Source organism: Myotis lucifugus, unplaced genomic scaffold (assembly GCF_000147115.1).
Source record: "Myotis lucifugus unplaced genomic scaffold, Myoluc2.0 scaffold_15, whole genome shotgun sequence".
Taxonomy (NCBI): Eukaryota; Metazoa; Chordata; class Mammalia; order Chiroptera; family Vespertilionidae; genus Myotis; species Myotis lucifugus.
The window spans coordinates 14,925,904-14,938,800 of record NW_005871063.1 but is presented as its reverse complement, the minus strand read 5'-3'; the positions used below and the strand labels follow the sequence as shown (position 1 = coordinate 14,938,800).

General features: G+C 40.7%; 1 protein-coding gene across 1 annotated transcript in view; it reads right to left on the bottom strand.

Annotated features, from left to right (window-relative positions):
* Positions 1-12,897, bottom strand: part of DNAH11 (dynein axonemal heavy chain 11) — a gene marked incomplete at its 3' end in the record, with an annotated part of 169,262 nt that overhangs the window by 114,076 nt on the left and 42,289 nt on the right. The window contains exons 23-27 of the mRNA XM_023750793.1: positions 12,750-12,875; positions 10,100-10,324; positions 8,996-9,087; positions 7,386-7,512; positions 506-655 (exon numbers count right to left, since the gene is read on the bottom strand). Of these exons, the coding sequence (XP_023606561.1) occupies positions 506-655; positions 7,386-7,512; positions 8,996-9,087; positions 10,100-10,324; positions 12,750-12,875 (720 nt within the window). The remainder of the gene's footprint in view (positions 1-505; positions 656-7,385; positions 7,513-8,995; positions 9,088-10,099; positions 10,325-12,749; positions 12,876-12,897) is intronic.

Sequence of the window (12,897 nt, the reverse complement as noted above, 5' to 3'; positions counted from 1 at the left end):
CACCTTAAATTGTCTGTGCACGTGGTCATCAGCTTGGTAGACTCAATCCACTTAATTTATGAGCAGCCACTGACAATATTCACATCAGAATCCTGAACCACAAGCCTCTTTAAAACATGCTTTACCGCGAGGCACTGCTCCACCCTCACCCCTATACTCTCTGAGCCGTGGTGACAACCATACGTTGTGTGGGAGGCACTGTCACTGGGCGGCATTGCTTCCAATTCGGGGATCCACACATTCCACCTGTGACAGTCCCTCCTGTCTAGTTCAATGGCTAGCATCTCTCAGACCCTGCGGGTGCTGCAGCTGAATGAGCAGAACCTGGGGAGCATGGCAGAGGAGCCCTCTGCCACTCTGGACACAGGTGAACAGGAAGCTCTGAGCACAAAACCAACCGGGCCCGGATCTGACATGGGCTCATTTTTTTCTTGTTCAACTCAACCCTTAAAAATTACCCCAGAAACCCTCCTCCAGCATAGAAAAGGTCATAAGCAAATCTTACGTGGCCTCTGCATTCACACAAGGCTTGGAATGGGACATATTCCTTTTCTTTGCTGAACATGCCAATGGCTCTGTGGGCACAAACATCCGAGTCGTCTGCAAACTGCAGGTCTGCGATGCTGTCGAAGAGTTTGGCCAGGTGACGTGTCACCTAAGACAAGGTGATTAGGAAAGATAAGAGCCCTTCTTACTGGAGATATGTTCTGGCCCTCTAGTGATGATGCCATAGGGTGTCACAAAACTATAAAGTTGCAGTGTTGTCTCCAAATGGTTTTCTTCAAAATAAGAATCACTTTTAAACTCCAGAGTTTGAAGTGGCCTGGGTAGAGAAGTGGCCAGGCTCTCTGGTCACATCAGCAGGGTTGGGAGGTGAGTGCTTACCACACAGTTTCCTATTTTATAGATTGGAACTGGCCAACTTCTCCATCTTGGTAGTATTCCTATAGCTATCATCCTGCTAAGAATATGTGGTCAAGCTTTTAAAATTCAGACATATTACACTGATACTATAAAAAAGCTTATACTATAAAACACTGTGTTAAAATGTCTGAAACAAAAATGTAAGTCAGATACATCTTCCTCTTGTGTTGGGCCCCACGTTGGGTACATCCTTCGATACTAAGGGGAGCCCCACAGCACACTTGTTATATAAGAAAGGTGAATAGGATTTCCCCATTTTTACTGATATTGATATTGGAGCTAAAATAGTACGTGACTTTGCCAAATTGACATTGCTAAAAGTAAATGGAAGTTAGATTTTTAAACCTCCAAGTCCAGGTGACTTTTACAAGTTCAAACTCTTCTGTCACCACAACCTTTCACATCCTAAGTTGTGGGATCCTCAAAGGAACCCCCAATAAATAGCTTATTGAACTCTACGCAGGTTCCAGACTATTGGAGAAAGGCAGAGAGTGGACCAGAGGAAGTATCAGGAGTGGGAAGAAGTGACCCTCTCTACACATGGTAGCAATAAAAGATGCTGAGTAGAAAACAGTTGGCTGGTTCCTTGAAAACTTACACACAGAATTACCATGTGACCCAGCAATTCCACTCCTAGGTAGCTACCCAAAATAACTGAAAACAGGCCCTCAAATACTTGAACACAAGTGCAGTATTACAAAAGCCAAAAGGTGGAACCCAAATGTCCACTTATGGGTAGATGGCCAAATAAACTGCCATATCCATACAATGGAATAATTTTTGGCCATAAAAAGGAATGAAGTGCTGATACAAGCTATGTCATGGCCCATGACCTTGACAACATCATGCTAAATGAAAGAAGCCAGTCATAAAAGACCAAATACTGTATGATTCCATTTATATGGAATGTCTAGAGCAGGTAAATCCATAGGAACAAAGGAGATGGATGGTTGTTAGGGGCTGGAAGGGGAAAGGAATTCAGTGACTGCTTAATGGGTATGGGGTTTTATGATGATGAAAACAGTTTAAAACTAGGTAGAGGTGATGGTTGTACAACATTGTGAATGTACAAAATGCCACTGAGTCACACACTTCAAAATGGTTAATTTTATATTATGTGCATTTTATCTCAATAGAAAAAATTTAAATAAAAGGTACTGATAACCAGAAGCTGGTCAGCATATGGGGGCCATCTCTGTAATGAGTTTTCTTAAAATACAGTGGAACTACACTTGATAACTATCCCAATAGCAGCATCTAGGGACAAGAGCAACTTGCCTAAAGTCCCTGCATGACAAGACCAATGATAAGACCAATACCAATAATACTATAAGGAACTTCTTAAGGGTGATTTAATCTTTGCAGCCCTTCGCCTTAACATCTTTGCTGTAGTTGCAGTTTCAGTAGTAAAGAAAATCAGAGCAAGAAATCTTCTGAGTGTAAAACAGATGAGTTTTTAAGACTCTCGATAACTTTAAATCTAGACAGAGCGCTCACCGATGATCACTGCTCAGGTGATCATATTCTCCTCCATCCCTGTACGTTACCCCAAGGACATGTATATACAGAAGTATCTCCCATAACCTGACAATTCCCTGTCACAGCTGAAGTGGCCAGGAAGAGCACAGATGCTTAATGGCTTCTACTGTGCAATGGGCCTAAATCACGTTGAGGTGAAAAGCTGCAGGATAAATGAGACCTCAACCATCAGACACCCTCACACATTATTGCTTTGGTGAGAAAATAGTTTTGAAAGAACTTCTAGGTCTGGAGTCCTAGCGTAGGAAGCCGGACATTGTCAGCTTTTGCCTTCCACGTAGAGCTGCTGAGAGAACAGGACTGGCTTTTAAGCTAATGTGGGCCCTGTTGTCCTCAGATCTGTTCCATTTCTAATGAGAGCTCTTTGTATTTATTAACACAGAATTAAAAACGATTTCATAAAAACAAACACCTCATAGGCCCCTTTTCTGATCTCACTAAAGAAATGGCAAGGATTTGAACACTTCAAATCAAAAAAAAAAAAAAAGCTAGTGATGTCATTGATGTATTAAGTAGGTTTCTAAAAGGTTAGCAGCAAAAGCTGAAATGCTGTTCCCTCGGGGTACAGGTTACAGCAAATGAAGTGGCATCTACACTCACTAGTGACACCAAGCAAAGCTGGGACCAGGAGTTTCAGATTCCACAGCAAGGCCCAAAACTCCGGACTGGCAGGATGCCACATTCATGAGATTTCATATTTGGATCTCAGAGCATTAAAGTGATAGTTTATTTAAATCCTGATTTTGGAGTGTAACTTGGCTATTGGAGAGAATTCCAATAAAAGAGCTGCAACAGAATTCTATACAGTGACAATATATTTGCAACATGGAAAAAAAATTACATATATTGTTATACAACCTGTAGCCAACTATATACTAACAATTTTGCAAGGATAATCAAAGATAACCCCCAGTGGATAACTTACGGCATATTTATTTAAAATTTAGAGTGTCTATTTTCTTGTCACACACCTAAAGGCCCAAGTCCTTTGGGTAACAGGCAGCCTTCACACAAAGGCATCCATTTAAAATAGGACATAGTCCTAAATTATGTCCAGAAGAGCTGCTCTCAGTTGGCAATTTCTGTGACCAACTACACTTAGGTGAGCAGCCTCTATTCCTTGCTGCTCAGTTGAAGGTAAGTAGAGACGACGGTGAGATGGTCCAAACCATGACCATCTTCTGTGACTGCTTCCGGTTGCTGCCTATTCCCTCCTCAGCCCAACCTAAGCAACCCCTCCCTCTGCCTTCAGTAGCTAACAGCTCTCCAGCTCTCTACTTCCTCTACAAAAGCTGGGATGTTTCACTGATTTTACTTCAACTAAAACTCACGCGTCTTCGCATGCCGTCAATTAACCACTTGCATCTTGAGGCTTTGTCCTCACAGCTGTCTGAGCACTACGCTCTGTTGGAGCAGGTTGTGACACTGTGAGTGTTGAGCTCCGTCACCCCGATTCCTGACATTCGGAGGCTGGGGTTCTTTCACTCCACCATGGAGATAACCACATGGAAGCACCAGACAGAAATATACGGTGCCTGTGGGAGATGCGTGGCCTTCCATGTTTGCCTCTTAAGATCCAGCAGCGTTCTTTATCACCTAATATTAAGCCCATTTCTCACAGGCACCTTCCCAAGTGCCAGTATTTACAGTCTATTAAAAGCATCAGTGTAGCGCCATCTGTCTCATCACTGCAATTTAGGGGATTTCTCAAAAGACAAGTTGGCAGGTTTCCTCTGGTGTAGACTTGGGCCGGTGCCACTGAAGGACATTTCTTGATGCAAACACGAAACATTTCTGGGCCTATCTATCCTCCATCTCATTGTAGTAGCGATGCGCTGTGGCCTCAATTTCCACAGCAGTGGCTTTCCAATAGCCACATTAAACCCAGTAGAAAGGAACAGGTGCAAATAATTTTAAGTCTTTTATTTGAACTAGTACACCCAAAATGTTTTCACTTCCTCATGAAATATAAAAATTATTCATGAGATATTTTACATTCTTTTCTCCAGAGTAAGTTTTTGAAATCGGTTGTGTATTTACTATTTATAGCACATCTCCATTGGGATTTTTCATCAGAAATACTTGATCTGTATTTAGATTTTATAAAATAGACAACTGCAAAGTAGATTCATACACCCAAGTAGTTTCAAAGACATTTTCCAATAGCTGAATCAAATATGTTACAAATTTTACAACCAAAGTGCCCTGTGATAGAGGACTGGATCAAGAAGATGTGGTACACATACACGAGGAATACTACACAGCCATAAGAGAGGATGAAATACTGTCATTTGCAATAACATGGATGGACCTTGAGAATATCATACTAAGTGAACTAAGTCAGTCAGAAAAAGCTAAGAACCATATGACCTCATTCATATACAGGATATAAAATGGAAATTCGTGGACACAAACAGCAGTGTGGTGGTTGCCAGAGGAAAGGGGGTGGAGGAAGAAGAGGATCCTAATATATGGTGATGGGAGAAGATTTGACCTTGGGTGGTGGGCACACTGTGCAATATACAGATCTTGTAACACAGAAACCCACACCTGAAACCTGTATGATCACATTAACCAATGTCACACCAATAAATTTAATAAAAAAATCAAAATAAAAATGTTTCAAATTTTAAATTAAAATTTATTAAAGTTGCCAAAACCGGTTTGGCTCAGTGGATAGAGCGTCGGCCTGTGGATTGAAAGGTCCCGGGTTCGATTCCGGTCAAGGGCATGTAACTGGGTTGCGAGCACATCCCCAGTGGAAGATGTGCAGGAGGCAGCTGGTCGATGTTTCTCTCTCATCGATGTTTCTAACTCTCTATCTCTCTCCCTTCCTCTCTGTAAAAAATCAATAAAATATATTTAAAAAAAAATAAAATAAAATAAAATAAAATTTATTAAAGTTAAAAATTCAGTTTCTCAGTCGCCACGTTTTAATTATTTAATAACCAAACACATGTAGTTCATGGCGACTCTATTAGACAAGAAAAATGCAGCTCATCCCCTTACAAGTTTGTCTTTCTTTTTTTTTTTTTTTTTAAATATATTTTATTGATTTTTTACAGAGAGGAAGGGAGAGAGATAGATAGTTAGAAACATCGATGGGAGAGAAACATCGATCAGCTGCCTCCTGCACATCTCCCACTGGGGATGTGCCCGCAACCCAGGTACATGCCCTTGACCGGAATCGAACCCGGGACCCCTCAGTCCGCAGGCCGACGCTCTATCCACTGAGCCAAACCGGTTTCGGCCCAAGTTTGTCTTTCTTTAACATTTCTCCATCATGGAGCAGTTTTCGCTAATCATAATACAGACCAGGGAAGAGAAATGTGCAGAATCTCCCAGGACAAAAAGATCTTTCAAGTCATTAGGAATAAGTGGCTAAAAACATCTTGACTACACACATTGTCAGCTATTTTAAGGCACTTGATGACAACCTGGAGGGTACAAAGGAGTCAACTAATATTACTCTGTTTCGCTTTAACCACTACACTATTCACTTGAAAATACAAATGATGTTTTTATAAAAGGGGGAAATCAAAGAATGTTAATATTGAATCATATGTGCCCTGGCCAGTGTGACTCAGTTGATTGGGTGTCCTGCACCAAAAGGTTGCCGGTTCCATTCCCAATTAGGGCACATGCCCGGGTTGCGGCTCGATCCTGGGTAGGGGGCATTCAGGAGGCAGCAGATTGATGTTCTTCTCTCACATTGATGATTTCCTCTCTTTCCCTCTCCCTTCCTCTCTCTAAAAAATCAATAAAAATATTTTTAAAACTACTGAATCATGTGCAACTTCAAACCAGCTGTACCTAACTATTTAAGTCTGTATTTCCATAGCATCAACCAGAGATTTCTGACCACTGAGGTTAAGCAGTGCCCATACCCACTGTCCTTTAGATAATCCATGCCTTTGGGAGGTTAGGGTGAATTTCTGGGAGGAGAAAATCTTTAAAACTTGACCTTAACCTAGCTTACCAGCAGCGAGTAATCACCAAAGGCATTCTAGACACTCTTTCATCACGCTGGCATTCCAACTAAGTATCTTCACTTTGGGATTTCTATTTACAAGACTAGAAGTTGTAGTGGCATCAGACCTCCCTAGCTGATAAGTTCAGGCTGATTAAATTCCACAATTAACTGCAGAAACCCTCACTTTGGCCAACACTCTTAAATTGAGTGTGGCGGGTGGAGGAGGGGGAGTCTCAAGAATTCAAGTCATTCATAAGATGTCAGCATGAGTTATCTGTCCACAAAGGGCATCGTTTGTGGGGACACCGCATTGTTAGTCCACAAGCGACAGTTGCCATGTTATCTCGGTCACACTACCGGGAGCACATTCAGGAATGTTGGCACAAAAGGCAGAGGCGGAAACGTTGTGTCTGGTGGTCCGAAACTGATTCTGACATTGAAAAGGAAGTTAAAAGAGGGTAGCGAGGCCAGGCTACTTGGCAGAGTGGCCCCAAAGCATTCACTATTCCCTCTGATAACCACCATACTGTTGTCTGTGTCTGAGTTTCAGTTTTATATCACAGATAGGACTGGCTTTTTCTGACTGACTTATTTCCCTTAGCATAATATTCTCAAGGTCCGTCCATGTTGTCACAATGGCAGTACTTCATCTCTTCTTATGTCTGAGGAGTATTCCCTTGTATATAAGTCATTAACTTCTTACAAAGCCCTCAGCCTTGTACCTCTGATATCCTTTCCCTTTACTGAGGACTAGGCACCTCCCCTAGTTCCTTTAGCGCCAACTCTGGCCCCTCTCTGCTGCTGCACTGAGAATTTTTACTGCAGATTTTCTAGCTCCTAGCACATGTGACATGGGAGGTGGTATCTGACAATGACAGAGAAACTGTGACATTCCTTAATGAACATAATACAATACAGCATGAGACTTTAAAAAAAAAAAAGATGCTACCTGTTTAGGCTGAGCTCCCTTTGAAAGAATGTCGAGTAAGTCTGCGGAAGAGATGAAATAGAAGCGTGGAAAAGCCATGCGCTTGGTTTCCAGGTACTCAGCGAGAGCTTTTTCACAAAGAGAAAGCCTATAGGAATAAAATGCATTTGTAAGTTTATTTTGCCCGTTCAGTTATTAATCCTACCAGACCTGAGGCCCTGAACCTAACTGTCCCCTATACCTGGGCTCCTGAGCATTAAAGAGAAAAAACCAACATGATATAGAAAAATGTTAGTTACATGCAAACAAGTGGTTAGAATAAGATGGAACTTGGAGACATTGTAGAAAATAGGTCTACCTTTCATGTACCTTTCATCTAGCGCCAATATTCCACCTTTGTGTGGAAATTACCGAAAAATCGGTACAGCAGTCTGGTAGGGTTAAAACATCAACAGAACAAAACCCACCTTCTCGCATCTGTCCCTCATAATAAAGTCACTGTTTGCAGGCAGCCTACCGCCTTCTCTTTGACTCCAGCATCCTGCTTTTAACTAATGTACAAGCCATGCCAAGGAGGAGGAGGACACACACACACACACACACACACACACACACACACACGAGCGTGCGCATGCCCATCATCTGTTGAGGTTTAACTTAGATCACACTTAGGTTGATGTCACTCATCACTTTCCTGAATGACACTCGTCACTGGCAGGGAGGAGACTAGATTTGGCACCACGTGGCCCGCACACAAGGCGCACTAGTTCAGATGTAATTGGTTTAAAGTCCTCCCTTCCCACTGAATGTCTACCAAACACACGTGGCTTCACCTCTCTCTGATGTTCAGAGAAGTCATTCGATCCACAGTTATTTCCACTTTATTGTTCTTAGCAGAGCAGAGATGACTCAGAACCCAAAAAATGCCCCAAAGGTTACTGACTAAATACAAATAATGAACTTCTCAGAAACCCACCCTTTTAAAATGATGGCCAGCTTGATCTCTGAAAAAATTCCAGATTTTTGCAGATGTGATATATATTTTTTACGTAGAGTGCTCCTCTACTTTGCAAAAAAAATAAAGTGATCACAATTCTGCACAAATATTTTTAGTAGCTGACCTGCCAGAATATTCTTATGACTACTAGTTATTGTAGAATTACATGTGAAAATTACAAATGGCCCTTAGGACAGGACTTCAAAATTACTAACATGTTCTCTAAGGATAATTTCTAGTATAATTAAACTATATGCAAAATAAAGGACTTGAAATAACTGAGTACAATCCCAGTTCCTGGCATTTAGTAGATGCTTAATAAATATTTGCAGAAGAGCTCAATAAAAGAATTGACCAATCAATCATGTCGATTCTCTTAATAATAAGATATTCTAATTTTACTAGTATGATAGTCCTTTTGGAAAACAGAAATAGTATACTTGGGTTTATTTACATTAACTCAAAAAACATATGTACCACCTAATATAAACAAGGCAACTAGGCAACTATAAGCAAAATTATAAAATAATTTAGTAGAGATTATACCTAAAATAACACAATGTTAAATATTGCTAGGTACTTGAAAGAAATCTCATAAAAGTATAACAAATTGATCACATAATTTTATTCTTACCTGTACTGTAAATCTTTGAGTTTTTCAAAGAGATTAGGTCTGCATGTTGCTTCTAAAACATTTTTTATTTTAGCTGTCTTGAACATTAACTCCTGTGTGAAAGCACAATATGGAGCCATTGGTATTAGAAATTACTTTTCTAAATTTTTCATCCATTTTGGGAATGAAGAGCATTCAAAAATTAAAATTAAACAAACAATGAGAAAGCAAGGTTACAGAAACTTCTAACACCATGACTACTCACTTTTGCTTTTAAACTTTTAGGTAAATATCAAAACCAAAGTATAATCACAGTTTTTGTCTAAATAAATTCAATGGACATTACCACCATTCTAGGTCCACACAGAAGTTCTCTTTTCTATACCAAACAAAAAGAATAAAGAAAAGAAAGAGAACCCATAATTTTACAAATACATTCAGGTATGAAAATGAGATGAATATGAAACAATCTATTCTTTCCTCTTTAAAAGTTAAACAAAATAGAAATTCTCTGGGTGTTCTACCTTAGGAAAAATAATGTATTTAATGGCCATTATTCTTTGCTGAAAGTTTCTCAAATTATTCATCATTACCATGTGTGCACCTCTGTGTGTCTCTGTGGCTCTTATGAAACAAACAAATAGCTGGTAAAATTACTTTGTTACTGGCTTCTCCTCTGCAGTCCTTTACTTAATGGAGATGAATCTATTCACATGCCTTCCTGCAGGGGTAGGCAATCCATGGCCTACAGACAACATCTGGCCTGCTGCCTGTTTTTGTATGGCCAAAGTTAAGAATGCTTTTTACATTTTTAACTGGTTTGAAAAAAATCAAAAGCAGCATATTTTTAGCACATAATTATATTCACATGTCGGTGCCTATGCTTTTGTTCAAAGCTCCAATGGCAACACTGAGTGTGTGTGGCAGAGACCACAGCAAACAGCAAAGCCTATAGTATGTACTGTCTGACGCTTCCCAGAAAAAAAAAATTTCCCTGACCCCCCCTTCCCTGAAATGCAAACATATATTTTTACAACTACAATACCCCAATCATGTTTCTTTACAAGATTTTCATATGGTTTGGGAAATGCTGCTAGGATAGAAAGAAGTCTGTCTTCCACGAACCTTAAACTCGGCGTCTACTCCATCGAACCTTCTAGCATCTTCCACAAGCTGGATTCGAATATCTTCTGAGCACGCGAAGATGCTTTCCAGGTGAGACCAAGTCCGTTGGACCGCCATCCACATAAAGATGACGGAGTCTGCTGTGTTCAGTTTATTTTGCCAGCTTAAGACTTGCTCAATGAAGTACTCCACATACTTGCTTTGAAGCAGAGTCTGCAACTGAACCTAAAGGCAAAGAATTTTAAATAACAGCTAAATTGGTAGACCGTAAGTACCATGAGAGAGAAGCCACACCTGTTCTATTGTATTTACTTTTCCATTACAGTTGACATTCAGTATTATTCTGTATTAGTTTCAGAGGCATAGCGTAGTGATAAGAAAACCGTGTACTTTACAGAGTGGTCCCCCGATGTCTCAAGTACCCACCTAGCCCCACACACAGTTACCACGACAGTGACTGTATTCCCAATGCTGTAATTTATATCTCCGTGACTCTTCCGTAACTACTAATTTGTACTCCTTCTTTGTTGAATCTTCACCTGAGACTATATTCTTTATTGATTTTAGAGAGTGAAAGGGGAGAGAGAGAAACATCGATGTGAGAGAAAAACATCGATCAGTTGCTTCCTGGACGTACCCTGACTGGGGATGGAACCTGCAACCTGGGTATGTGCCTGACTAGGCATAGAAACCACCACCTTTTGATGTGCAGAGTAACACTCAGCCAACTGAGCCACAATGGCCCGGGCACCAATTTGTACGTCTTAATCCCTTCACCTGTTTCACCCAGCCCCCCAACAGACCTCTCCCTCTGACATACCTATTCATTTTATTGCTAGATTCCTAGGACCTAGCATGCAATATATGGAATAGGCATTCAATAAGTATTTTTTAAATGAGTGAATGACCTTCAATATTCACATTAACATTTTTTTCAAAAGAAAAATGATAACTGTAAGCAACTGCATTTAATATACCTTCTACATGATGACCAGATATCTCAATGTGGGCAGAAAACATTGCATGCTGGGCTTCAGCTTTAATAAACTTTATTCTCTATCCTTTCTCACTCTCCCTTTGGCGCTTGCCTATTAATCATTCCACAGTTGTGGGGTCTTTTTTCCTAGCGGTGAAAAAATAAAACAAACTTCCCTCCAGCTCCCTAACCCTCAGGCTTCCACCCCTCCCCCCAGCCCCTTTCAGTTTATTACCGAACTTTGCAGCTCTCTGCACATCAGGTGCTTCTGCCCATTCTCTGACAGTGAAGCCTCAGAAAGTCACTGAGTAGAATGGCCTCTTCTCATTCTCTTCACCTCTATTGGTAAGCTTGTAATACCTCATACTCTTCTTCCCCCCTCCCCAGCTTTATTGAGATATTGACATATAACATTATGTAAGTTTAAGGTGTATGATTTGATACACGTCTATGTTGTGAAATGGTTACCACAATAAATTTAGCAAACACCACCATCCCCCATGTAATTACCTTTTGTGTGTGTGATGATGATATTTAAGATCTAGTCTCTTAACAATTTTCAAGTATATAATACAGCGTTTTAATTACAGTCACCATGCAGTACACTAGGATGCTCAGAATTATTCATCTCGTACTTGACCAGCATCTTCCCAATTCCCCCTCCCTCAGCCCCTGGCAACCACCATTCTACTCCATTTCTATGAGTTCAGCTTTGTTAGATTCCATGTATGAAAGATCATTTAGTACTTGGTTTTCTCTGTTTGACTTATTTCACTTAGCATAGTACCCTCGAGGTCCACCCATGTTGTCACAAAGGTAAGATTTCCTTTTTATGGCTGAATAATATTCCATTAGACACACATGCACGCACACACACAATTTTCTTCATACATTCATCCTTCAGTGGACACTTAAGATTGTTTCCATGACATCTGACTCTTCTTTGGGGGAAAAACTTATCCCGTGGTTTCTGTGATACTGCAGTCTCCTTTTCCTACTATTTCTCTGACCACTCTCTCTGCCTCCTTTGTCTCCTCTTGTTCACCAAATGCAGTCTTTTCTGAAGCTCTACTCTTGGCTGCTTATGTTCTGTATCTCTCATCATTTGCCTAATCAATTATCAAGATACCAACAATGGCCCTAACTGGTTTGGCTCAGTGGATAGAGCGTTGGCCTGCGGACTGAAGGGTCCCAGGTTCGATTCCGGTCAAGGGCATGTACCTTGGTTGCGGGCACATCCCCAGTAGGGGGTGTGTAGGAGGCAGCTGATGATGTTTCTAACTCTCTCTCTCTCTCCATTCCTCTCTGTAAAAAAAATCAATAAAATATATTTTTAAAAAAAGATACCAACAATGACCCCCAAACTAACTGTTCTACCCCGGACCTCTGGCTGAGCTCTGGGTCTGACTTTCCACCTTTACTTACATGTCCCTCCCCCTCCCTATCACAGAGCCTCTCTGTCTCTTCTTAGACCCACTGGAGTCCTTCGGTCCATCTCCCACTCAAGTGCAAGTTCCTTGAGAACAAGTGTTTGTACCTTTCGATCCCACATGGTACCATGCCTGGAGCCTGATGCAAGTAGATGCCCAAGAAATAAATAACACTGAAGTTTGGAAGAAGACTAAAATTGTAATTTAAAAGAAAAAGAATCTGTAATAACAATATCCATCTTACTTGGTTGTGCTCTAGAGTTTCAAAAAGTTGTTCATCAGACTTTAGTAATGGAATGCCTGTCCGGTAATGAACTTCGTAAGAGAATTCATGGTCGCCCAGGTCAGACTGATTTCTGTTATAACTAGACTAAGTGGTAATGAGTTATGTG